Consider the following 27,591-nt stretch of genomic DNA (forward strand, 5'->3'; position numbering starts at 1 on the left):
ATCTACAAAAAACATAAACCACAAGAGTTTTAATTAAATACTCCGTTTTATTTCTGTTCATGACAACATTCTTTGGGAACATCTGTGAAAATCCCTAAATATTAACCCCCATCAGGTTGACAGTTCTGTTGTGGTATCGCTTTGAAATGTCGGCTTCAGTCTGCAAAAACATGCAAAAAATCACAGTCAAAACAAATGGAAGTGGCACTTATCATAGCTTAAAAACCTTTAAGATGTATAAATAATACATTTACTTTGCATTATATATTACTTCCTTTATATCCCCTCAGTTATTTTTAAACAGATCTTATGACAGGGGTTTAGATTTTCAGTATTTGATTCTTTCAGTTTCGCAACCTCCTCGATCAGAAAGCCCCAACCCAGTGAACATAAATAAAAGGGAAAGTAATCCAATACCAGTTTCTGGAGTTCCCGGGTGCGTGCTGCCAGTATGTCAACACGAGGCTCCAGCCTGGACTGCTCCTGTAAGGCTTCCTGCCTCCTCTCAGCCATCGTGGCGGCTTTCAGCACCAGAATGTCTGCCTGCTTCAGCTTCTGTCTCAGCACCTCCGAAACGCGCTCAACATACCTAGACACATTTAATAAAAAACAATAATGAGGAAATATGTATCACAACTGATGCTGTAGTTCGATCAGATTCTGTGCATCATACGTGTTTAATAAGCAACAAGATCATTTATGTTGAATTACATTAAACTGATACAATTTAATTCATCCAAGTAATTATGTACACAGCTGAGGACTTACTCTAAGAGAGTTTTATACTGTGCATTGTGTAAAAGAGAAGTTGCCTAATGTGCATACATTTAAATATAATGACACTGCTGACAAAAAGGTTGATCGGGTTAAATTAAAAAAAAAAAAGAAAACCAATATAATAATATCAAAGAATATTTGTTTAAAAAAAGAGAAAACATCTAAAACGTGTCCATCTTGAGGGGAGTTTTATATTAAAAAATACCAAAGTAAGAACAAATCTAAAAAAAACATGTATTTCATGTATTTGTATTATAACGGTAACAAAATTTTCCTTTGGGATCAAGTATCTATCTATCTATCTATCTATCTATCTATCTATCCATCCATCCATCCATCTATCCATCCATCCATCCATCTATCCATCCATCCATCCATCCATCCATCCATCCATCCATCCATCTATCTATCTATCTATCTATCTATCTATCACAGAATAATGATACTGATGCAAAAACATAGATTTATTTTGAATTTTAAGATGTTTTTTGTTCCAGAGGAATAAATCTAAGTCAATGAATTGATAATCTGTAAATCCCATTTAACATGTTCAGTGATCAGGTCCAACATAATGCTGTTATCAATAACTTTTTATCAAATTGTTGTCCCTTCTGCTCTGAATAAGAAAATGGGAAGTTCTTGCTGTGTTGCTTCACCTTCAGCTACACCTTTTTTTAAGGGCTTTAACAGCTTTTTGTAAAAAGTATCGTTTGATACGGACTCTGAATTTAAGCTGATGTTGATACTCTGGTTTTCAGCATACCGTGGCGACGCATGGATCATGAACAAGTGCTGCATCCTCAGAGAGGTGAGTCGGCCCAGGAGGTCTTGCACCTGAGAGAGCGTCTCCCGGACGTGTCCGCGGGTTTGGTTCTGGATGACAGAGGGGGCCAGCTGGAACTGGCTCATAGCCACCACATCACTCTCCTCTCCCATCTCACTGATCCGCTGAGTTAGGAACACCTCAAGCTGCGCCAACAAACAAAACCACTTGTTTCAAATACTATTAAACAAATTAGTCATGACAATAAACATGTTCACCACCAATTCTCTGCGTGAACAGTCTTAAACGTCAGAGATCTACAGTTATGAATCAAGCCGAACACTTTAAAACTCGCTGTCAGCACCAGCTTCTTCCATCTTAGATCGAATGCCTGTTATAGGTTCCAGCATCGCTCACGCCTTTTCTTTCCCCTCACCTTAATTATTCCAATTCTTTCTATGTAGAACTCAGTCAGCGTTATCTCGGCTGCGGATGGTTTAAAATGCTCACCTGGGCCCAGACCTTTCAATCCGTGGACTTTATTAAATATGATGCAAACAGAGTTTAATGTGTTGACAGTTCTTGCTGATATAAGCAAATCAAAATGCAGCAGTGACACTCCAGACTGGTGCCAAGAGCAGAGACCAAATATAACCTGTAGGAGTCTCTCCTAACTGGTTACCAGTGAAGTAGTGACTTTATTTTCATGTTTCTTTGCAGACGTGGTTAAAACCAAACAGACTGTATCTGATGTACGATAATAAGATTCTTTCAAATACATCAACAAATAAAAATACCACGGACCTTTAACCGATTCATCAGTATAAACGTTTTCAGGCAATCACTGCAATTAAGTGCTATCGCAGCTCCTGATAAGACGTCAAGGCTTCTCTGCTGGTAGTTTGATTTCCCTGATCTCAAGTTTCATTTAATCCAAACACCAGCTCCAACCATAGATGTTGAATTTGGATTTCAATCAGAGCTCATAACAGAACAGTCCAATATTAGCCCGTTGAAGGAGCCATGAGACCGAGCTCTCAGACACTGTTAGGAATGAGTTTCCCTTCAGAGCTTCTTGATAAATCTGATTTCAACGAGTCCAGCACAGATTCAAACCACCGCCAACCATCTTTCATGTTTCATGAGAGGGATGTTGCTCTTTTCTTCTGTCTGGCTTTTGAATGATTATCTTTTAAAAGTCAGATTCCCCAGAATCTTCTTTCATGGAGACCACATCCATCCGATTGGAGGAACCAGACATCATTAAACCTTGATTTTGGAAGTTGTATTAAATCAGTCTTGAACTTTTCTTGCTTCTTTGTCAGGCTTTGAACTATCCTGTTAAATCTGATGCCAACTTACCTCTGGAAGCCTTGCAGCTTCTGTCCAGAGTGTTTGGCTGGAGTCACAGCAAGATAAGGCTGCTTGAAGTTAGACTTTCTATGGGCCATATTTAACGATTGCAACCTCTGTGGGTGTGAGTCTGTTAGGAGAATTAGCTTAAAAAGTGTGTAAAATATTCAATAGTTTTGTCTGTAGAACTTTTATCAGTGGCAAGTCACGCTGTCACAACTCAGACAACTTCACCTTTTGTGACAAAGAAATATTAAGTGGGTTTACGGACAGTCTTTACCTCCATGAGCTCATCGATGAACTGGCTGCGTGACTGAGAGTTTTCCAGAATACTCAGAGCATCCTCACCCCTCGCCACGCCCTCAGGACCTAAAAGATGAAACACCTGTGTCAAGTATTTGCAAACTTCAAAACCTGAGCGGTATAATGATCAATATTTCAAAATGACTCACAGTTTGTGCCTGCATCCACGATTTCAATTTCAATGGGAGCTGCCTCACAGTCCCCCCAGTCAATGCCGTCTGCACCGGCGTCCTGATGGAGACAAAAGAGAGACTGATTAATACAGCTTTGTCTGAGAGACATCCACAGCCCCTTTATCAACACCACCCATCAAATGCTAAATGAGTTCATCTGAATTCATTAAAGCGAATGAGGCCCATCACTGCACATCACATTAAAAAGGATTTTATTACAGTTCAATTTGAAATTTCATTCATTTTTGTAATGAATTTTTGCCAGCTATGTTTACTCTTTCTTCACTACTTTAAGCTTTATAGTTTCTCAGTTTGAACATGCTGAAGCTACCAAGTTTTAAAAACTGATACTGCAGTGCTCAGGTCTTACAGAGGATTCAAGAAAATGATTATAACGCTTAATTTTTCCAACTTAACTGAGCTCCTATAGTCTCTCCACATGCCCCTTGAAAACTGCAGTAGTACCCTGTGCAGTAAAAGTACCCCTGGTTGTGAAGTTGATGTCATGACATGGTGAATTTGGGGGAACTGGAGCTCATTGTTGAGTGCAGGGACCCCCGTAAGCTAACCTTTAAGACCTTCTTTGTATGCACACACTGTCGGACAAGCTCCAAAAAGATGCCCCAGAGGACCATCAATAACCGATTTCATCACAAAGAGGCTGAAGCATAAAAAATGATGAAAGAATGAAAAAGCATGTGAGAAAAGCACAGAAAAATCAGCAGAACTTTGTCCACTATGACGTCTGCCACCTTCCATTTTTATATATATTTTGTTTACTTTCTGTGAAGAGTAAATTCTCACAATAAAGTTTATACAGACACCAACAGCTTGAGCCAAATGGCCAGTTAAGTTGATTCTGATACCAGTTCTCAGCAGTGCAAAGCTAAAGAACCAAAAACGATACACCCACTCAGCCAAGAGCAGCCCACATAATTCTGAGACTGCCCCCAGGTGGCAGCAACACGCTATAACATGTACACATGCGTTTGTAAAGCACCAAAGCAAAGCCTTTTCAGATGCATGTCTGTTGAAAACTGTCAAGAAGCTTCTAGAGATTTGTAAGTTTTGCTTTTGTGAATATTTAGATGGTCAAATTAGCAGCTGCCTAATTAATCACAAATCATAATGCTGGTTTGCTCAGGCGTCTTACCTCAGACGTTGGCTCAAGACTGATACCCCAGTCTACTCCATCCTCAACTGTGATGCCAGCACCCGCGGCGTCTGTTCCTTTCCCAAAGTCACCCCAGTCAATCTAAAGCAGATTTTAAAAGACAACGCAGAAACACAGGTAGTTAAAACATCTGTTGTGCGAAACTGGTCCTGTTTTTTGTGTAAAATATTGTAAAGTCACAAAGATTCTTGATGGTGGATCCCATAAACATCTGCAGCTCAGTAGCAGTGACTATATTTGCATGTGACACGCTAAGACTGAAGTCTCTGTTGTGGCTGTTGCAGGAAAACAACAGTTTACAACTGAATGTAGAGAGTTCCCCAGAGTGTAGAATCGTTATAGAGTTGGAATACCATCGTGTTTGCAGAGAAGATTTCGAGTGAGATGCTGTGGAGTGTATTTTTATTAGCTTAGAGGCTCAAACAAATCCCCCATCCAATTAGTCAAAAATCAGCTAAATATTCAGTCCTGCTACGAGGAGATAAATGAAAGCTTGCTCTCCTTCTATTTCTTCAGTTCTAGTGAGAATCTGCACGACTTTGCCTTCTGCAGTTTTCACAGAACCAGCTGAAAGTAACACTCAGAATAGTTTACATATATAGATGGAAAAACAGGGAAATGTTGGTATCGTCACATTGTTTCCTGTCTGTGATCACCTGAATCAGAGGCTGATTTAAAAAAAAAAAAAAAAAAAAAAATCAGGATAAAAATAATGTACATTTTACAAATTAACGAAGAGCCGAACGCTTTTAGATCTACAGTGAAACATTTTCAGTGACACAACCATGATCAATAAATACTCCAGAAACAGTAAAACTAACCACATCGTCTGCGACTGATTCAGAAAGCGCTTCCTCCATGACTGGCCCTTCAACAACAGTGGGGACTTTTCCTGTTCTCCACTCATAAAATGTTGTGTTCCCCTTCTTCTGGGAAAACGTCAGCATGGGCAGGACAGGTTCAGACCTACAAATAACTACATGTGAGCTCATGAGACCAAACACATAATATTCGGCACGACTTATGATTCTTATAAGAATGAGAAACAAAAAGAAAGACTAGAAATTTTGTCATTATTTAACAAAAATAAACCCAAAAAGCAGAAACAGTGTGTGAAAAACTAAGCAGACACTTAAGTCCCTCTATAGGATTTAAGAGGGTACGTAGCAGTCAGGTGGTGCTGAACAAATGTGCTTGATTATTTAATCATGAGCCTCTTAATAAAAGTTAATGTTTTAGCAGTTTCCTGGACTGAAGCATTCAGGTGGAAAACATTCAGGACAGCTGTCAGTCTTCCCAGGACTGGACGTCCCAGCAAGTTCACCCCAAAGTCAGATTGTGCAATGCTCAGAGAAACTGGAAAAAACCCAGGAGCTACATCTCAGACTCTCTGGGCCTCAGTTAGCATGTTAAAGGTTAAAGTTCATGACAGCACAGTTAGAAACAGACTGAACAAGTATGGCTTGTGTGGAAGGGCTGCAGGAGAAAGCCTCTTCTCTCTAAAAAGAACATGGCAGCACAGCTTAGGTTTGCAAAGCTGCATCTGAACAAACCACAAGACTTCTGGAACAATGTCCTTTGGACAGACCAGACCAAAGTGGAGATGTTTGCTCATAATGCACAGCAGCACGTTTGGAGGAAACCAAACACAGCATATCAGCACAAACACCTCACACCAGCTGTCAAGCACGGTGGTGGAGGGCTGATGATCTGGGCTTGTTCTGCAGCCACAGGACCTGGGCACCTTGCAGCCATCGAGTCCACCATGAACTCCTCTGGATACCAAAGTGCTCTAGAGTCAGATGTAGAAAGCTGGGCTGAAACTGGCTCATCAACAGGACAATGATCCCAAAAGAAAGCAGAGTGGGCCAAAATCCCTCCACAGCCATGTGAGAGACTGATAACGTCACACAGGAAATGATTACTTCAACTTATTGCTGCTAAAAGCGTTTCTACAAGCTCACGAATCATGGGGTTCACTTAGTGTTTCACACACTGCTTCTTAATTTTGGCTCAGTTTTTGTTGTTGTTCATCTGAGGTTTTATTTTCATCATTTTTCTGACCTGGTAAAGAAAAGATGATTTTATCATTTGCCAATACGCTAAACCTGTTTTCTCACATGACTCTATACTAAAGGCTATGTAGACATACATGTAACTTCATCATGAACCCACCAGTCACACACAAATTTTGTGAAAGCAGCATAAAGCTGAATTTGCTCCTCCAGCTTTGCTGCATCTTTTCCAACTTCATCAAGGACCGCTGGCAGGTCTTTCACCAGAGCTTGAAGCTCTCGTGGTACATTGTCCCCCTATCACAGAAAAAATAATTAAGTAAGAGGACGTCCTTTTCTGGTCTATTAACGAAATACACAATTCTTAGTACTGTTGGTAGAGTTTGTGTCCACTTATCCTCTTCTGTGTGTGTGTTCGTGTACTCACAGTGATGCCATATTGTTTGCAGGCAGCAAAGTAACGTTCCCTCAGTTCTGCCGCTGAGCTCTGGCACTCCACCTCCCGTCTGCTGAGCTCCTGCTGCAGCTGCTGAGCTTTGGTGAGCTGCTTCCTCAAAGCCGGCCCTTCATAGCTTACATTACGAATCAACAAGCTGGCCACCTCCGCTGAGACACGCAAACATTTTTCATTACTTAGGAATTCTGCCCGTGCAAATATTCCCTTCCTTTAGCTGGACACTGCCCTGTGTAACCTCTGCTAATGATGCTGAAAAAACAGAAACAGCATCAACAAAGTTCACAACTGTGACATCTGATATTACAACCAGCTTTTATCCACATGATTAAAAGTGATTCTGTGTGTAATCGTGCTCAGAGATGTTCCATTGAGAGGTGGGTTCTAACTTATTTCTGAATTACACCTACCCAAATAGACATTATCTGCTTCATAAAGGGACACAATCTCCTGCCAGTCCTGTGAAAACAAAAGCAGATATGACACTCACGTTATAAAAACAAATCTTCTTGGAGAAAGAAAAAGCGGTTTGTTTGGATCCCCTCACCTTCATCCTCTGAGATGAATATCTGCCAAATATGTTCTTTGAAGAAGCTTCAGTTCCCTTCAGTATCTCCACTATCCTCAAGCAGTGAAAGTAGTGAATGTCTGCAAGTAAGAAACACAAAAAACATAACAAGGGATGATGATTTATACATTCATACAGAGAAAGAAGACAGATGGCTTATGGGAGTTCTTTCGTTCACGTCACAGGGAACTTGTAAAAGCAGCATAAATGCTTTGCTGTGCGTTTTTAGGGAAATACATCATTGGGACGGCAGGTGATACATTTGCCATCCATGGCTCCATAATAAAAGAAAAAAGGTTGTTTAACTAGCCTGGGAAACAAGACCAGACAACAAAGTTCTGTAAAACTAAAAGCTCTGCCTCCTGATTTAGTCTTTGAAATTCTGATAACTACAAGAACTGTTGAGCAGTCAAAACCCTACCTTCTCTTTCAAAACTACAAAAATCTGGCGTCTCAGTTTCCAAACGCTTACAGAGTTGTTATAAGAAAAGGTGATGCAACACAGCGGGTAACACGCCTCTGTCCAAAAATCACGAGGCTGGCATCAAAGTCGATATAAGCTAATTAATAATAAAGATTGTCTTTGATGATGCTGGAAACAAATAAAAGAAAGTGTTAGATCTTGCAGAAAATCCTGCTGGATCTTATTTTAGAGACCTACATGAGCCGGAGAGAAGCTGCTTGATCTCCTCATTTTCTGGCATGTCCTGGATGGCAGCATTGATCTTCTCTCTGATTATCTTTACTGCACTCTGCCATTTCATATTACAGTGACGGCGGTCCAGCAGCCAGTCTGCAATCACAAAGAGTGACGAAATATCATAGATACTTCATGGATGTGGTATCTTTTGAGCAATCTGTCCCAGACAGCATATTACACTTAAACAGGATAGTAATAGCAGCTTAAAGTTTGTGGGAGAATCATTACACAAAATAACACATTTGAAAGTATGCATTTTTGTCTTACCTAAAAGCTTGCTGTTCTGAATGTCGATGGGAAGATTTTTAATATTCTGTCGAAGGGAGACAAGGGTCAAATCATGAGGAATTTTCCCTTTTTCCCTTGGTTTTTTTTGCAACATCGATTACAATGGGAACGTTAACAACCTTAACAGTTTGCACAAACAACACAAAACATCGAAAAGGACAGAAAAATCATCTCAATAAACAGCAGTGGATAAACTGTAACTTATGTATAGAATAAATCTTGTGTTTCTTGTTCAGTTAACTGGACTTTGACTGTGATACAGCTAGTTAGCGTTCGCTCACAGGCTCAATAGTACAACCGAGTCAGAGAGAGTAGGTTTAAACTCACCTCCATTGTTTCTTCGCCTTTACAAACAAAATTTTCCCCTCTTCATTTACTCTAAATGTTTATATTTACGAATTTTAATGTCACCATCCGGATTTCACAGTTTATGACACGTTAAAAGAAGTGGTCCCAATGGAAACAGACGATGTTACACTATCCAAACTGATTGACCAATGACAGTAGAGTTTGCTGAAGTCTGCTTCTGATTGGTGGAGATTTTGGTACGTTTAGTGCAGTAAATCAAACATGTCGCCAGAGGGCGACACTTAATTGTGTGGAACGATGTAAACATACGATTTATCGTATTTTTTTCAAACTCAATTATGACCTATTTAATATGGATAAATATCGTATTCCTTGTATAAAACTGAAAAGGATTTGAGGTCATTCATCATTTCTTGTTTGGATTACTTTGCAACAGGTAGAAAATCCCACTTTGACATTTAGAAACATGCCAGTCTTATGTCTTACATTTAAACTCATAATCTATACAAAATTAAACGATTTGTTTTATCTATGCAAGTGAATGTCAAATGATTGTTTATTTATTTATCTAACATATTTCTCTTGTTTAGTTTTTCTTTTAATCTGTTCTGTAGCTTTTAAATTGCATTATATGCATGCATCCTCCAGAAGAAAAAAAGACAGCATGATTACTTGATGATTTATAAAGTCAAAAATAGTAAAAAAATAAATTAATAAAAAGTAAAATAAGACATTTCCTATGTAACTGTTCCTTGAAAATTGTTGTCAGTTATTTTTTTCTTACTTTTCAATAATACTGAGGATGTGTCAGGACATTTTTTCACCTTATTTTTCTCTCTGGTTTTATCTTGTGCCAAAGCCAGTGTGTGTAGCATTATTGATTTAAGTTTGTTGTTAAGTTAGATATATACCGATCTGCCATAGCATGATGAACAACATGTAAAATTGAGTAGGTCTTCCTGACTACTCGGACCAGTCAGGGTGTGGATAAAGAGCTTCTGAGGGGGGCCCTGTGCTGTCTGATGAGTCTTCGTGCCATCAGATCAGTCTTTTTTTCTGTTCTTTGAACCCTTCTTATGCAGTTTTTGCTCGCCTCACTACTGTCCCACGGCAGAACTGTGCATTTTACCAAAAAACACACTATTACGCAATCATTTTGATGTATTGGTTCATCAGTGCACCTCCTCTAAAACTGAAATCATGCAGCCAGATTTTCAGCCAAGATATTTACATCAAACAACACATTAAAACTTTTGCATACACACCCACATTTGTCTCTAGTTAGTTATGTTTTGTGTCAAATATTAAAACAGCTGAATTTTTTAGGTTTGAATTAAATAAAAAGTTACTCATCTCATCAAACATTTAATCTCACAGCTGTATTTTGCTGTATTGGAGAAAAGATAACTTCATGATAGGGTGTTTTAAACCATTCTTTGACTTATATGTATATATGTATATATATATATATATATATATATATATATATATATATATATATATATATATATATATATATATATATATATATATATATACATATATACTGTGATATATTAATGTGATACTGTATACTGTTATTGCCTTCCAGGTTACTTTGATGTGTAGAGATGTGCAATAGGCTCGTCATATGTTTAGATGTAAAATCTTCATCTTGAATAGTTGGTGTTGTCAGTGAATTATAAGATGTGAACATACTCACTAACTTTCCAGTACAGAACAGAATAGTTGAGTTACACAGTTCTGGTTTGGTCTTTAAGGCCTGTTCCCTTTAGTCTGATCAAAGTGACTCCGAGTGTCTTTTTTTGGTATAAAAATGATGTTATCTCTGAAAATAGCATGAACACAACTCTTTTTGCTACCTTTTGACATCAAGCCAGATAAAAACTTTCTTTAAATTCCTGCAGTGTTTCTGAGCCAGGTGGCCTAACTTCAGGTCATTTGAATGGTGACCGACTTACAAAGCAAGCATCCATTCGCTGACCGTGATTTTACACATGCAAAACAGCTCTATCTGTCTTTGCCTTCCTCTCCAGCAACAGGAAAACGCAGATGTAAAAGGTGACTTCATTCTGTATCCAACTTACGCATTTAAACAACACTGAGACTGACGGGAGAATTTCATTTGCAGCTTGAAACGCTGCTCATCTCTTGAACTCACATTAATCCTGATGCCAGTCTTTTTGATATGGACTCGCCTGAAGCGAGGTCTCTGTTGCAACACTTTGTGCACTCAGCTGGGCGGGCTTTAGGTGTGTGCGTGTGTGTGTGTGTTTGTGGAGGGTGTGTGCTTAAGTGGTGGACAGAGGGACAATGTAGGAGGGCGAGGTAGAGGCACAGAGATGCTACACCTGTTCACATTCACCTGAGGACAAGAAGAAATTTATAGAACAACAAATAGAGGAAGAAAAGAGTTTGTCGGCATGTCGGGACAGTTTCATATCTGAAAGATTTTCCTGCAGGCATTTCATTATCAATAAGGTAAGACAACAGATGCAGCTAGAAGCTGTTTTATGTCTCAAATAATGAGCTTTTGTTTGGGTTTTATGAGCTTTCAGACAAAAATAACACTTTCTGTTTTAAATACATCAAAGCAGACTTTTTCAAATGTACTGCCAGTGTTGGCAGTCATGTACGGACTGTCCAACAGTCTTGGCAAGCAAAGTATTTTAAAAGTCAAATAGTGGCTGAGGCGAGAATAAGCAAAAATGACAAACATTTTAGAGTTTAAACTTCTCAAATGCAACAATCTGCTGGTTTATCTCGTATTATTATATAGGAAAGTCAACCTGGTGGAGTCTGAGTAAGTAAAAACTAAGAAAAGAAAAGTAAAAATACACATTCAAAGACATTAGCTTGGACAGTTTGACCCACGACGACAATTTTTATGCAAAATTGTGGTCTTTTCATGTTTAATCGTAGTAAATATAATATTAAGGATTTTTTACAGGATGAAATGAATATTATATTCTAACAGTCAAATAGTGGCTAATCGCAGAAAATAATGGTTTCAGTTTCACCAATGTGAGCATTTGCTCTTTTTCTTTGTATGAACAATTGTGGACTTTTTGATTAATAATTTAGTTTTTACCCTTTTTTTTCCTTGCATGGATACACATTCAAATGCAGAGAGCAGGAAACCAAACTAAAAGCACAAGCTGAAGATATGTTTTAACACGGGGGGTGTACTGTTTACATGAAAATCTGCCATTTCATGTCTGTGCCACGGCTAAGCTGCTGAAACTGCCTGAGTGATACTGATACCCACCTTAATTCAAGATTGCCATAAGCTTAGTCATAAAAGTGATTGCAGTCATGATGCTGATGGACTTGGCTGCCATTAAAAAAAAAAAAAGGCTTCCTAGAAATGCCCACAATTACAAAAAAATAACAAGAATTACCGACACTTTGACTGATGCAAATTAGGATTATCATAAACAGCAGACAAGGAAAAACCCCTTCATCAGCTTGGGTCAAGAGTGAGTCTGGCATGAGGAGGGAAACCTGAGAGTCTACTGAGCCTCCGGCTTCATTATGAGAGCAGCACGGGCCTCGGTGCCCTTGGAGCCTCCTCTGAGCCTCCGTCTCTGCGCTGCTGAAACACTTTGCAGCTGGTTAGTGATTTCCGAACGTGGCCACAGTGTTACCTTCCCGCTGTGATCCGTGAGGCTTTGCTGAGCAGGTCACCCACACATAACAGAATACATGGTAACTTATTAAAAAGAACCGTGGAGTGGCCTCTTTTATGTCAACAGGAGTTTTTGTCTCAAAGGTCACATCTAAGTCAAACATTCCGTACAAAAAAAGAGAAATATGAGTGCATATTGTACAGCTATCATCTGTTATTTAACGTGGCGTGAAAGTGCAGCGCAGTTACTTTGTTCCACAGAAACTGCTTGATGGAGAGTCAACAAAAACTATGCAAATGCTCTTTGAATGTTTGTAACAGAGCAGCCTGCCTTTAAAGACTGAAAAGGGGGAATAGACTTCAGATTTGAATCTAACATCTGGAGAAAAACAACAATAAAGACGCAGAGAGGTAAACGCTTTGCGTGAGCACATTGAGTTGCCTGTGGTATGAAATGCGCTATATAAATAAAGATGCCATGCCTTGCCTTGCCTACTGCAGCCCATAAAAGCTCTTCCTGGTTCAGCAGCTATCTGTTACTTGAGTGTCTGTACACAAGCAACTCAGAAATACGGGCAATTAAGCAACGCTGGGTCATGCTTCAACATTATGGCCCAGAGGAGCCTGTATAAGAGATATGATATGCTAAATGACAGGCTTCAAGTCAATATCCAAACCACGGAGCAACATTAAATCAAAATCTCTGTCTTGAATCTTTCTGTATTGTATGTGCCAGTTGCCAAATGTCACATAGTTCAGATAAGAGTCTGATGAAAGTTTCTGTAAAGGGCGAAGACTTTTTATTTGCATAGATGCTGCATGATAATAGATAACCACACCAAAGGGAGATTTGCCCCCCTCTTTGCTTCCTTTCAGCCCTAATAAAAGAGACATTGTAGTATCTATGAAGCTCATAAAGTTTGGTTTACAAACCACAATTGATCCAGTTATACTTTGCGGATTTCATACAGTTCAGATCTGAGTGTGTGTTTGATATATAAACATCAAATTCTATTAAAACATCATTTTAAAGCTATTTGTGGGAAAAGCTGTATGATTCTGAACTGTTTTAGACACCACAAAGTAGCTGAATTATTAAAAATACTATACAATTAATCTGTTTTGTGACATAAGTATGAGTTAGTAGTGTAGCTTTCCATCACAGCTTTAAAGTAAATGTAATGGATCTTTCATTACAGATGTGGTCGACCAAATGGTAATAACACAAAAAAAAAAGTCAAATCTTTTGTTTAAGTGGTTTCACCTGCACTAAACCCAACATTTAAAATGCCAAACTTTTAACGATAAAACAGAATTAGATGCTTTGGCTAAGTGGCACTTTCTGATTTGGACACTTAAATAATTTTTCCTTTAAGAAGTAAATGGAAGTAAATTCTTTAAGTGGCTTTGGGCACTTTTCAGGAACACGTCAAGCAATGCAAATCTTTCATCTTAATCTGGGAAGAGACCACAGTGATAGTTTCCATCTATTGTGAGACTATTTGACATGTCAATCAAAGATCTCAGCCTGAAAATGACCTCTTCGGATTATTAGTTTTCTCTCACCAAATGTGAAAAACACAGTGATATGTGACGAAGAAAAGCAGCAAAACTCCAACTTGAAATCTTTTTACTGAGAGTATTTTCACATTTTTACGACCTTTTAAACTATTTTAAACTAACAATCAACTTATTGTTGGAGCTCCAGTATTCTCCTTAACCTTTCAGTCCTAGGCCATTTTCTTTTATGCTATACTCTCTTTAAAAAATCGTAAAATTCGGTCAGCAGCTCCATTAATGTAAAACAGAAGTAAAAATCTCATTCATTTCATGGATAAGAAACAATTTGGAGAATTTAGACTTAATATAAGACTCTTTATTCCCTTCAACAGGCTAGTTTGTTACCTTTATCACATTGGTATATTATATCAACATACACTTATGTTATTGAGGAAACAACCTAACCAAAGTCAGTGCAACAGAAAGGAAGCACAACCATTCTGCCGCCATTTGATTCACTTTACCAGTGGGTTTTGTTATATTAGCAGATACAATCTGCCTTCTTCACCTCTGGGCATAACATCACATGCTTTACTGCTGAATTTTGTGTGGTATTCTTTAGAAAACAGCAGCTTTAACAACACAGTGAAACAAACAAGCAGTGAGAAGATCATCTCAAATCTTAATGAAACAGAAGTAATGTTAAAACACAAGGAAACAGCAACGTATCGAGGTTATCTTTTATTATTAGTAGGTGGATTTATGTTGGTCATTGTCCAAACAATGTGCTATAAACCTTTTATGATCCAAGCGGTCAGATTACTGAGTTAATAATTGTTTCATAACGAAGTTATTTGTTTGAGCAGAATGGTTACCAGGCAGTGGAGGATCACAGAAGCTATTGTTGCCTCTGTGTCCATTCAACAGAACAAATGAAACCAAAATCATGTCAAAAGTCGGCATAGCGGCCCCTCAGCCATGTTACACCACTAACTCTGTGGTTGCATAACGAGTTTCTGAGCTGCAGGTTCAGCACTAACGCAGCAGCTTGCTTCCTGATCAGTGTGTTGTCTTTTCATATCACATCACATGGGAGTGACAGAGGATCCTGTTCAGGAGATCATTAATTCATCAGCTGAGAGCAGAGTTTCAGGTGTTTGTTCATCTAATCGCAGAGATGTGCCACAGGTGAAAGAAGACAGCCACACTGTCGGCTTTCTATGAGTGAGTGAGCAGAGTACACATGGTTTATTTGCACTTTTGAACTGGCGGATGAACAATGAGAACAATGAGGGTTCATCAAAAGCACAAATCTGCAGAAGAAATCATGTGTGGACTGTGTAAATATAGAGAATGTGAAGGCACATCACATCGTGCTGCATGTATTACCTTCCGTAACCTCCCTGTTGTTATTAAATGTTGTTGGTTTTGCTGTGTTTGTCCATGTAAGTGTCTCCTCACAAGTAACAGTAGGCAGCTAGAACTTTTGAACATGTAGGACAGGCACTAGGCCAATTTATAATAACTAATAGGACACCAGAAAGTGGCCGGCATTCAGTAAAAGAGATGATTCGGACGTTTGGTCTGTGTTTTTTCAGTGAGGAAGTCAGTTCGGAGACAGAAAGGAGACAGAAATCATAAATGAAAATCACATGAGTCGTTTACAACCCTCCATAACCACCAGGATGATGTTTGTGTGGCGTTGGAGGTGGATGAATGCACGTGATGCATATACAACCTAAGCACTCGAACAAAGTTCCATTATAAAACTCACACTGTGTCTCCTTAAATCCTGTGAATCGATGATTTTAAAGAGTCTTCCTTTCACTCTGCCAACTACCATTGCTGAACTGGTTAGCTAAAAAAACTTCCAAATGTAGAGGAAAAGGGGAAGAGATGGAATAAGGAAAAGCTAAAATAATCTGGAATATTGCTGAGAACGATCAAATTGAGCCACTGAAAGCCACATCATCTTGTGATTAAACCAGCATTGCATCAAATTCTGAACCACTTTTACCAATTTATCTAATTATGATACCACCAAATACGAGTAATTTTGGTGGCTTTCAAAAGATATTGATGTATTTCAGTCTCAAAACTCAGCAGAAATGTGCAGTTCTCCACCTGCAGTGGACAGATGTGTTCGGCATTTGGTTATGAAGAATGAAAATGGACTGAGATATGATTTTAGTGGCTGATTCTACAGTTTGAAGACACTCAGAGAGGGAGATGAGACAGCAGCTTCACATAAAAAATTGCAGGAATTAATCTTGTTCTTTCATGTCAGATGTTTGCAGAGCTAGATTAGCATCTATAGATTACATTTCACTAAAACAGGAAAAAGCTGTGGTGTACTCAAGCCATCACAAGCCAATAAGAGATTATTTAATGTAAAATGCTCATTTTATTTACATTCCTTAACATTTTCCTTAAATACACAATAAAACACAGTAGTTGACATCCATTGAATAATAAGAGGGAGCAGAAGTAACATTCCTATTAAAACACAATGAGACACAATGGATAAAAATCAAGGTGTGAAGCTCTGTCCAAATCAAATGCCAATGAGATGGCAAAAAACATTTCTAGTTACTTTACATACTGAGATTTATTCATTGCACACAATATTTCTTTCTTACTTCTTTAATCCTTTCAAAGTTTTCAAAGTAACTGAGCTTGAACCTTCGCTGTTGACTCTAAATAGTCATATGTTCCTGCTTGTGGCTTTGATCAGCAGAAGTCTGCTGAGTCGTCAGGCCGATAGATCATTAATTATCACATGACCCGAGGAGCTTCGTAGTGTGCTTCCATTCCCAGATGGTTGATGAAGGCGTCCCTCGAGGATCCACACTGGGACCACTGCTTTTTACTTCAGGTTACGATCTTGTGTTCTTTTGGCTCGGCTCTCTTCAGGCTAAAGCATTACGCTGATGACCAACAGATTTCCTTGTTAAACTGAAATATGGATCTAACTGATCTAACAGCCCAGCGTTATGAAAACACTGACATTTGTTGGGACAGTGGATTGACGGTATGTACCATACTTAGTTTTGAGGTCAGTCAACACCAATAGCTCCGCTTGTTGCACATTGTGGATCTGATTGGTGGACTCATGACAATTACAAACAAATGTTGGTACAATAACTTCTAAAAGTGCGTCCTATTTTCTGAGTGGTTTCTATAGAGGCCTTCACTCATGATCCTGTTCAACGAAGCATCTGGTGCATAAGGTTATCCATTAATTACGCATGACTACTACTGCAAAGAAAAGCTCGGCCATTACTAATATCTAGAAGGCGTACCTTGTTTCCTCAATCATAAAGCTTCAGACGAGTACATATACTATAATAATAAATATTAGTGTTTCAATCAATTTGATCATGTGTGTTTGTGATGGCTGTTTGGAGGGAATGCTTTTCACTGATATGATCTTGGGTAGTTGCCATTTGTTCTGTTTTACAAGAGAGATGAGCCCTTACTCCCAGGTAAATCTGGTGGAGTAATACTGAAAATACTCTTTACTGTTCCCTTACTTTAAAATACTCTGAAGTAACCCAAGAAGTATAATTTAAGTGCACAACCTTTGTCCTCTTAATCAAGGCAGTCTGAAATGGCCCCACGATGACTCGAATCCAGCCGGTCGGGTATATTGGTCTCCGGTTTGGGTGCTGAAACCACACATACTGGTCCAAAAATGCACCTAAATGTGTTAATCCTCAGCTCATACAGACTCAAACCCACGCACTCAAATCAAGAAAAATGTGGGAACTATGACTAAACCATAGTTGGCTCCCTTTTCATGAGGAACACAGGCGAACGTGCCATCACTTGACTTTTGAGTTGTTTAGGTTGGGTCCGTACAGTAAATCTGGGCATATAGTCAGACATGTATCTGAGATATGTTGGTAAGCTGAAATGGAACCTTCTCTACTATAAAACCAGATGTACAGACAGTTCTCAGCGGTCTTAACGGTGTTCTCTGGTCCCTGCAGCTCAGTCCTCCGGTCTGTGTTGGTGCCATGGCTGATCCAAGCTGGTGGAAGCTGACCTTCTTACGCAAGAAGAAGTCTGAACCTAAGGTTCTGTATGAGATCCCTGCAGAGTACGGCAGCAACAACGGGAACAAGGAGCCCTCAAACAGCCCTCCAGACCATATGGACAGTGAGTTAAGTGCCAGACTGGAGAAGATCGTCGATAAATCTGTAGATAAATCTGCCACCAAGGGCCGCCACGTCAAGGTCTCCCACTCCGGTCGCTTTAAGGAGAAGAAGAAGGTCCGGTCCACGCTGGCTGAGAACCCAAGTCTGTTTGGAGAGCACAACCTCGGTCATGAGAACCATAAAAAAAAGACTGACATATAACAAAATGCACACACGTGATCATAAATGTGTCATAAATCAGTGTCACACCTACAAAAGCTTTGTAGAGGGCTCAAACCTACACAAACACCACCCTGTGTCATGCACCGTACCCAGGGAGGTGCTGTGACCAATGGACTCTCACCTAAACAAACAGCTGGTGTAAGAATTTAAACCTTCAGGCGTTCACACAACAGAGCTGGCACCGGTTCTTGAGATATTCGTCTCATATCAGTTTTCTTGTGATTTTAAGGTTTTAATCCAACATTGACTGTCGATCAACATGAAGGAAAAGTCGAGTATAATCTCATCGATTATCATGATTAAAAAGTAACTCATTTAGATTTTTTTTTATTTTCATTATTCTATATGTGGTGCTGTTTTCCTTTTTTTTGTCTTGCAAAATTAAGCTGCATACGTTCCACAGAAGTGCAAATTTTACCGTTAAAGCAAATAAAAAGACTTTATGTTAAAGGCTGTGGGTGTGAGATTGTGGTGGATACTCATACGTTGGCCCCAGGAAGTATTAAGCTACCCTTCCAGGGTTTAATAGTTTTTTAAAAGAAGAATAACTTTCCACAAAAAAAGACCTAAAAGACTGAAAAATTAAGCAGTTTAACAATGAAACAGTTGGGGTTTTAATGCTTTCTCAGATCACAACTTGATATATTTCTTTTGGCGGAAAACATTTTTTTTTTTTTTTAAATTGTGCATCATATGTTTTTTTATGGATCAAATAGGATACAATCAAACGTTATATGAATGAACTTTGTGAAATTTTATAGCTGCTTTGTCCACCTACTTTTTGGGGCCACAACGGATGATGAATTAAAATCAGTGAATGCCGTTTATGACATATTTTGCTGGAGTTCTTTCTGTTTTAAATAAATATAAAGATGTGTTAACACAGCAGAAGTCTTTGTGTTTGAGGAGTCCGCAGCTGAGAGCAGTTAGACTGCTTTAAGCGAGTCCATCTTGCGGGATCGTTCTTCTTCTGGGTTATCAAGCTGCTCATTGTTTCACCTGAGCCATTGTTGCTAGGATTCGTTGTCATGGTAATAGTAAGCAGATACTGACATCTGACACCTTGTGGTGTACTTTTTAAATTTCGTAATGAGGCATTCAGACTTGTCAGTTTGCAAACTGATTGCAGATATTTAAAGAAAATGCTCATTTTAGCTTCCATGTGTTGATCTTTGCTTTTGTGTTGAGGCTGACATCTGCTGGCCAAACATGCTCCTAATCTCCAGAGTTAAAAATCAAACTTTATTAGCATTATCATGTCAAAAATTAAATACAATCTTGGTACAAGACACAACAGTTGGCACAACTAACAATACCAGCTCTTTTAAACTCATTGTTAAAAGGCAGCTTGAGTCACTGTCATTGATTAACACCTCCGATCACAATTCATATCGAAGTCCAGCAGCTGATTTTCAACACGAATCATTTTACAGGTCACAAGTTTTCCTTTAATTTCCTGATAAGAAACCGGTGTGTGACTGTAAATTCCCAGGATAGTTTATGGTATAACATCAGGTAATCAAAAGAAAAAACAATGGAGACAGTATTAAATTGTTCAGACTTTGGAGTCAATAATTCTAAGTATATCTTAGAAATGTGACCTGAGGGTCATTTCAATTTACAACGATGTAAATAGTTAATGTTTGTAGGAGAGTTCACAGTTAGGAGTGGTTTAGTGAATGTAGCTAATATTTACAGGTGTTTTACATTGTTCGTCCTCCAGTTTGCACATCTGTGTATGGATCAGCACACCAACACCTACAACTATGAACTCAACACGAACACACACCTGAATTAATGCCTTTGTGGCAAAAATTAACGAACATTTAGGCATCATAAAAGAGGATGTGGCAACAGGTGCGAAGAATTGTTCAGGGACTGAATGAAGCCCTCCTTTGATAGAGATTTCACTGGAAAACTGCAGCCAAATCTTAAACAACTGTCTTCATTTTCACCATAATTAGCACAAAAATCACACACTTTAGTTTCTCTGAACTTCTTAGGAGATAACAAACCTGTAGAACAATGAAAATGTCCGCTCCTCAATGCCGACTGTGCTTTTTTCAAAATGTTACAAAGGAAATAAGACACAGCTTGTCCTAAAGGTAAATGAAAACACTATAAAAACAACCAGCTGTAAATCATCACCTGACAGGAGCAGGTGGACTTTACTCTCCTGTGTGAGTTTCATTTCATCACCCGAGGAAAACGCAAAGCTGCGCCGTTCAGTCAGGTTGTGTTACAGTGCTTCACTTACACACTTACACACAGCCAAGTTTGGCCTGTTGATTAATCCTACGCACAGTTCCACCTATGTAAAAGACATCAAATGGTTTTCAGCAGTATCTTCAGATGTTGTTTATTTCAAGTGAGGTAACGATGGCAAGTTTTCTAGATCAAGCGATATTCTGGATGAAACCTCCGTCCTCCTCCTGATGCCACAGGAAGTTCTCACGGAGACAGTCGCTGGTACATCCAGCCTCCCTCTGCTTCGTGCTGAAACTCTCCCAGCGTCTCTCCGTCCTTCATCCTTGTGAAAACGATGCGGTCGTGAAGTCTGTTGGTCTGACCCTGCCAGAACTCGATCAGAGAAGGCTTGACGACGTAGCCGCCCCTGTTAGCACCACAAGGAACAGGAAAAAAATAAATAAATCAGCGAGGAGTAATCAAAACACTGCTGAAATCATGTTTATTTATTGTGCTGTCAGTGATTTCTCAGATTATGGTAACAGATTTAGTTCAGCAGTGAAATAGCTTGGCGTATAGACAGAGAAGTGGTGAAAAACGGTTAACATCACTCTCAATCTCATTGCTTTAGCAACAAAAGATCTACAGCAGTTTAATGGAAGACTTTAGATCAGACACTCGAGCTGATTATCAATTCATAATAGTGACTGAACCAACATAAATTAAGGAAAAGACTAATATGAATGTGACTTAATGTTAAGGACAAGATGAGGAAAATATCTTTACACCTTTTATTTTTTTATATAAAAGTAGCAGTTTTTAAAAAAAAACTGTTAGAAAAAAAAAAAAAACAACAAAAAAAAAAAAACTTACAAGCTTGGTTTTTCAGGTTAAATGAGGATCATATTTAACAGAAAATTAAACTGTTTTTATTCTTGAAACACCTTGTTAAACATATTTGAATTTAAAGCAACACTAAAGAAGTTTGTGAACCTTAAAAGGACATACTTTGGACTCTTTCTGTAGTACACACACTCATATCATGCACACTCCCCGGCCTGAAACTGGCTGAGATACCGCAGCTCACGACTGTTTTGCTTTACAGTTGCTTGATTATTTTGTGGGCTTTTGATGTCATCTTTGTGGCTTCCTCAACATGACAAAATAATTAATGTGTATGGCCAATTATTTCTAGGGCTCACACAGAGATATGTTTTTATGACTCATCCCACAACTGTAGGTGGAGCCAAAGAGAAAAAAATTAGCCAAATTCTCTACTTTAGTGCAACTTAAATGCAGTGAACATAATTCAAAAAGTGCACACAGACTTCAGATATCTTTGGTTTAATCTGTTCGTTGGAAAAAGTACAGTTGTGTGCAGATAAGAAGAAAAATTCCGCACGTTACTTTAACTTTTGGAAATAATTATGAGTGATCAATGATCAAGGGACAAACACATGCTTGGAGCGCTGAAATAGGAGAAGTTCTATATCTACAAGATGTGCGAAGGATGCGTTTCAAGGTTTGGTCTCATCTGAATTATTTCTCAGAAGTTTGATCCAAATACTTCTTTAGTAATTAAAACGTTAAAAATGCAAAAAAAAAAAAAAAAAAGTTGCTGAATAAATAAAATAAAGAAAAGCCACCCTTCTGTGCTTTTATCTGGAAAAAAAAAAACACAGAATAATTCAACAAATCATGCAGCTGGAGGTTGTCCTGCCTCACAAAAATGCAAAAAAAAAATCTACTCAATGTACATTTATACAGTTTTAAAAAGATGCTGAGAGAATTGTTTAAGGAGGAAGGTAATCAGTAAATAAGTTTCCTTTTATAAATATAAGTGTTTCCTTATTTTTCTCATAATTACCTGTTAAAATATGATGGATTCCATTAAACTTTATCTTTTCCTTGTGATTGCTTTACACAGCTGTGGTTTATTATTTACCATGTGTGGTAGATGTTATTAAAGATGTTATATTCAAGTATTGTGATGAGTAGCTTGAATATGTGACCAGTATTTTCACTATGTGGAACCAAGGGAAAACAGGTATTGGTATTGGGAGCTTACTAAAGAAACCCAAGTGTGAGGTGGCTAATCGTTGCTTTTCATAGGGATAAAACAACCAAGCTTTAACATGAGAATGATACATCTTGAGTTGTGATGGTGGGCTGGTGTCGTTACTTCTGACTCCAGCCAGGCTTCTTTCTGCTAAGCTAAGCTGATGCGCCACTGTTTAAGAGATTTATATATAAACACAGAAATGAGCCACATGTCAATATTTTCATGTAACCAGAGGTGGGTAGTGACAAGTTACATTTACTTGAGTATGTTTTTTTGAGAAAAAAAAAATTGTACTTCTAGGAGTAGTTTTAAATCACTATACTTTTTACTTTTACTTGAGTAGATTTGTGCAGCAGAAACTGTCCTCTTACTCCGCTACATTAGGCTACAATGAGCTGGTTACTTCTCTTCTTACCTCTTTGGTATTCTACGCCTCATTATTTTTATCCCCCCGCGTACGCCTCATTTTAATGTTTTATTCTGACAGAGAGAGAGACTTCCGCCAAAGGCTCTACCACCTGACTGTGTTCCACTAATCAGACGTAGCCGTGCAGTCTGGTCACGTGACCGTACTCAATCTCAGCGGCGGGACGGGTTAGCTTTAGCATTAGCAGTCGTAGCAAACAAACAAAGAAACAGATGAAAAATGTCAGAATCAACGGTGGGAAATGAAGACGCAGACGAGGCCTCGTACTGAAAGCATGTTTACCTTACAAAGAGTGAGAAACAGCAGCTACATTATGTGTCTTCTGTGTCAACCAAAACAAACGCACATTTCAGCAGAAACTCAACATCTAACTTGAGGAAACATGTAGCGCTAAGTTTCATAAATTCGTCTTTTTTTCCCCCCCCATGGATAGATGAATGTTTGTTTTTTAGGTTACATATGGGTTACATATGTTTTAAACATTTCCTAAGTCTATTAGCCTATTTTTTATTGAAGTTCTTAAATTTACCTGGATTATTTTAATTTATGCTATTTTGTAATTAATTAACTATAATTTATTTTATCAATTGGATGAACTCTAATTTGCCTAAAGATGATTATTTAGTATTTTTGTCTGTCTGATTGAATGCTTGCGTTAAAGGCTCTAGCATGGTTGCTGCGTCTGCTCGCGCGAGCGGTGTTGATGACGTCACGAGTTCGTGCCCGCCATAGGACCCTATATAGTGGTGCAAGTCGTTGCGCGCCAGTAGTTGCAATTTTCTCCGTCACAGAGGTGGCGCTGCTACGTGGAGGTTACCTCTACTCTACAACCACGAAAGTGGAGAAGAAAACAATGCCGCTGTCAAGAGCAAGAATACTGTAATTAATGATGCTGCTGCAGTTTTCGGATCATTTTAATTTTTTAATTCAGTTAAAAGAGGTGAAGGTATGAAGCCCCCGGCATCAACAGAGTCTCTGCCCTCTTCTTTGCCTTCACGTATCTGTCCTGTAGCTTCTTCCACACATTCTTACAGAACTCTCCCTCTTTCCCCAAAGTTCTGCCCATCTCTGTGCAGCAGTTTTGGGAGTTTACGTGCTCCCTGTGCTGTTTCCCTGCAGTTTCGTACAGCTGTCTGTACAAACGCAACTCCTGACTGAGCCGGTCTCACATCGGTCCATCCGGTTCGTTGTGCTCGGCGCCGCCAAGTTACAAAAATCGACTGGTGCACGACAACGCGCTGCGCCGCCTTTTCAAGGGAAGCGCCATGCCTGAAACATCATTTTGACGTCACGGTCCACCACCGCCGTGACAGACGCGGCAACCATGCTACCGCCTTAACAAATAAAGCAGACCTTACTCAACAGTTACTCAGTCCTTAAGTAGTTTTTTCACCAAGCACTTTTTTACTCTTACTCTTACTTGAGTCATATTATTCTGAAGTAACGGTACTTTTACTTGAGTACAATTTTTGGCTACTCTACCCACCTCTGCATGTAATTGAAACCGAACACCGGACAAAAGCATCTCCACCTTCATCATCAGTTTAGGATTCAATAGTTTGATTTGGCAGCAGAAAAAGTAAAATAACACCTACCAGTAGTCAGGCATGGGCACCTCTGTGTCCTTGTACTTCTCCTCCAGTTCTGCATTTTTCCGCCTTAGATACTAAAAGAAATTGTACAAGTTTAGCCTTTGACCTCATGTGTTTCACCAACAACAGTTAGGTTTCGGTTCTTACGTCTCTGTCAGGAACAGGAGTGCTCTGTCGGCTCACAACAGCTCCGATCTGGCTGCTCTTTGGTCGCGAGTGGAAGTAGTCACAGGAGCTCTGGAACGGGATCCGCTCCACTGAACCCTCAATGCGAATCTACAAATGAAAAGTACGATATACCGGTCATCACTGTTGGAAAAACCACCAAATATAATTGATAACAGAACAGTTCTACATGTAACTTTAAAGTTGCTGTACCTGTCTGTTGAGTGGCTCCCAGTAGAAAACCAGGCATGCGTATGGATTACTCTCCTGTGAGAGGAATCAAGAGGAAGAAAGGAGAAGGTAGTGAACTCTCACATTAAGTGTGGTGTAAAAGCAGTCTTCTGACAACAACCTTAATCCTTCATAAAATTTACAACTTGAAACAGAAACATCTTTATACTCTCGCCTCATAGGCTGCATTAAAGGGCCAAGTGATGCATTATGTGACCAAAGAAAGAACAGAGACCTGGGAAATACAAAAGAAACAATAAACAATGACATGAGTGAACTGATGTTCAAAGTTTTTTTCAGTACGACTCATCAAAAAACACAGAGAAATGCACATCGCATTACAAGCTACCAAAACCAAAGCTTGTTTTGTCTGAATATGCGACAAAAATTCAATTAGTTATTAATCAAATTAATATTAGAGGCCATCAGAAATATTAACAATTGAGAAAAGGAAGTGATAATTTAAGCAGATTAATCAGAAAATAAATCCTGCTTGACCTGAATTAACAAGATCATTTCAAATCCAATACAAACTCAAAATAAATTGCAGTTTTAGAAGGTTTTTTCCCCCCAAAGAGTATGATTTGCTTTGCAGCTTTTGTTGGGGCAGCAACATCATTATCAGAGCCGGTGACTCAAAGAAACTGAACAAAGCGGAGAGAAGAAGGTCGGCTCTGGAGCCCCAAGAGCTGATTGTAGAAAAAAAGAAAGCCGTCTTCATTTATCTTCAATCTGAGTTGAAGCTGCAATAAATACCGGCACAGAAGGCCATTCCTGCATGCAGCACCATTTGTGTTATTTCAGTTCTACGTGCCACATATGAGGTGGCGTACTGTGGTACAAAGAGTCTGTGAAAGACGAGATTACTTACCAGCTCAGAACCCTTTCTGCTCTCATAGTTTGTGAAGAAACGGAAACCCTCATTGCTGTATCCCTTCAGGAGAACCATACGGGCACACGGACGACCGTCCCTGAACAGACGGGCGGAAGATGGACTGTGAGAAACTGTGATGATGAATCTAAAGCTTTTCACCCCGTACTCAAGTGCAGGAACGGTCCCAGGAAGCTACATTTATTTGCTTTGTTACTCCAACTAAACCCCAGAAACGTACGAGCGCTGTTCCTTAAAACTGGTGCATTTTTGTATCTTCTGATCAATATCTTTGAAAGAACAATTCTACACCCTTAATGACAGAAATGTATCCATTGAAAACTCAATTAAAAAGGACCTGTTGGACTGTGGGAGGAAGCCAGAAAAAACAGATTTTTACCCATTTGCCTTTTTCAAAGGGTCACTTTTAGTTTTCAGTGATGATTTTGTACCTTCATAATCAAACACAAGGCCCTCAGTATTTATCTGAAGGACCACTTTCTTGGTTCTTTTGTTCGCTGTAGCTTTGTGTACAATGATGAAAGCATTATTTCTCTCTGTGCAGGTGGTGGTGTTACCTACTTGGTGGCAGTGGCGATGCACATAGCATTAGCCTCTCCAATTGCAGGACACTTCGTGGCTTCATCGAACCAGTTTCCAAATTGCTTGACGGGGTCCAAAGATGCAAGCTGGCTCTCCTCAAAACACTGAGCAAAAAAAAAAAAAAAAAAAAAAAAAAAAAAAAAAAAAAAAAAAAAATCAACCAATCACACATAAAAACAGAGACTTACATTCTAATATGAACTACATGCAGACCTAAGAGGTCATTTCCCAATTTGGACTCTGGGAGGAGACAGACAGTGTCATTCCCTTTTGATTACTCATCCAGGATTTGGTTAAGTTTTTAATAATAGTGTAAGCTGTTGGAGAAATAAATCCAAGCTAATGCACACACAATCCAGTATGTATGTGCAGCTTGAAGCCTCATGACCTTGCAGTTCGTGGCTTGGATTTGGTCGGTACAGGGCACCAAAACATACAGTTCTGGTAACACTCACCTCTTCATCTCCCTTGTACTTCTTCCTCATGTCACTCAGATCCATTTTGTTGCCGTCAGTCGTCGATTTCCTGCAGAAATCCAGAGAAAAAACGCTTTGTTTCCCTACTGTCAGCGAGATATGTGAAGGGAGATTTCTACCAAATAGGCTGAAATGCCTCAAGAAATTCGTACTGAGTATGCGCCTCATGCTTGCAAAAATGACTCTGACGTAACCCTTCCTTTACGTAAATGATTATGCAAACGTGCGACCCTTGTCGGCAAACAGACCAAATATTGTCGTATAAAAGCGGACAGGACAGTTTTAAAAGTCACGTCTCCATACTTACTGTTTTAGAAAGCACAAAAGTTAGAGCTGTGTGCAGCAGATGTGGTTTAAATGCACGTAATAACGCTAATTATTAACAGCGCGGGTCAAAACGTAGCGATGCGTTCAGCTAAAATCTGTCATCCCGAATTCTTACATTAGTGCGCATATCTTTCAGATTATTTGGATTTTTTTAGTAGCTATGTTGCCCTTTTCAATATTTTAATAGTCATTTTTTATGTCAACTGGCTTTAATCGAATCTAAATCTGAGTTCCTTCTGAGATAATCAGGTGGTATCCGATAT

General features: G+C 39.0%; 3 protein-coding genes across 4 annotated transcripts; 1 reads left to right on the top strand and 2 right to left on the bottom strand.

The window, feature by feature from the left end:
- Positions 1-27: 27 nt before the first annotated feature.
- cdk5rap3 (CDK5 regulatory subunit associated protein 3) lies at positions 28-9,041 on the bottom strand. Its single transcript, XM_075457824.1, has 14 exons — positions 8,896-9,041; positions 8,548-8,593; positions 8,242-8,373; positions 7,560-7,660; positions 7,423-7,471; positions 6,986-7,164; positions 6,719-6,855; positions 5,365-5,509; positions 4,523-4,624; positions 3,346-3,427; positions 3,174-3,262; positions 1,541-1,746; positions 418-589; positions 28-160 (listed from the first exon to the last, which is right to left on the bottom strand). Exons 1-14 carry the CDS (start codon positions 8,899-8,901, stop codon positions 95-97), a joined length of 1,512 nt encoding a protein of 503 aa, XP_075313939.1. The 5' UTR covers positions 8,902-9,041; the 3' UTR covers positions 28-94.
- Positions 9,042-11,124: 2,083 nt separating this feature from the next.
- prr15lb (proline rich 15 like b) lies at positions 11,125-19,258 on the top strand. Its single transcript, XM_075457537.1, has 2 exons — positions 11,125-11,358; positions 17,998-19,258. Exon 2 carries the CDS (start codon positions 18,025-18,027, stop codon positions 18,364-18,366), a length of 342 nt encoding a protein of 113 aa, XP_075313652.1. The 5' UTR covers positions 11,125-11,358; positions 17,998-18,024; the 3' UTR covers positions 18,367-19,258.
- Positions 19,259-19,610: 352 nt separating this feature from the next.
- On the bottom strand, positions 19,611-27,587 carry pnpo (pyridoxamine 5'-phosphate oxidase). Of its 2 annotated transcripts, XM_075457678.1 has the most exons (8): positions 27,309-27,587; positions 26,981-27,050; positions 26,505-26,629; positions 25,923-26,022; positions 25,034-25,087; positions 24,803-24,931; positions 24,659-24,729; positions 19,611-21,001 (listed from the first exon to the last, which is right to left on the bottom strand). In XM_075457678.1, the coding sequence occupies exons 2-8, from the start codon at positions 27,023-27,025 to the stop codon at positions 20,839-20,841; spliced, it is 687 nt and encodes a 228-aa protein (XP_075313793.1). In that variant the 5' UTR covers positions 27,026-27,050; positions 27,309-27,587; the 3' UTR covers positions 19,611-20,838. The 2 variants fall into 2 exon arrangements, with proteins under 2 accessions (XP_075313793.1, XP_075313792.1); XM_075457677.1 differs by lacking the exon at positions 27,309-27,587 and having other exon boundaries at positions 26,981-27,198.
- Positions 27,588-27,591: the final 4 nt, after the last annotated feature.

The sequence above is a fragment of the Odontesthes bonariensis genome, chromosome 23 (assembly GCF_027942865.1).
Source record: "Odontesthes bonariensis isolate fOdoBon6 chromosome 23, fOdoBon6.hap1, whole genome shotgun sequence".
Classification (NCBI taxonomy): Eukaryota; Metazoa; Chordata; class Actinopteri; order Atheriniformes; family Atherinopsidae; genus Odontesthes; species Odontesthes bonariensis.

Excerpts from the sequence above, each read along its gene's own strand:
- cdk5rap3 (XM_075457824.1), bottom strand. Across the intron at positions 5,510-6,718 it reads ACAAAATTTGTGTGTGACTG|GTCTGAACCTGTCCTGCCCA; the intron begins GTGGGTTCATGA and ends AGTTATTTGTAG. Across the intron at positions 1,747-3,173 it reads TCATCGATGAGCTCATGGAG|CTTGAGGTGTTCCTAACTCA; the intron begins GTAAAGACTGTC and ends TTGTTGGCGCAG.
- prr15lb (XM_075457537.1), top strand. The coding sequence starts at position 18,025 with ATGGCTGATCCAAGCTGGTGGAAGCTGACCTTCTTACGCAAGAAGAAG.
- pnpo (XM_075457677.1), bottom strand. The coding sequence starts at position 27,169 with ATGAGGCGCATACTCAGTACGAATTTCTTGAGGCATTTCAGCCTATTT. Across the intron at positions 26,023-26,504 it reads TGCATCGCCACTGCCACCAA|GGACGGTCGTCCGTGTGCCC; the intron begins GTAGGTAACACC and ends CCGTCTGTTCAG. Across the intron at positions 24,730-24,802 it reads CTCCTGTTCCTGACAGAGAC|TATCTAAGGCGGAAAAATGC; the intron begins GTAAGAACCGAA and ends AATTTCTTTTAG.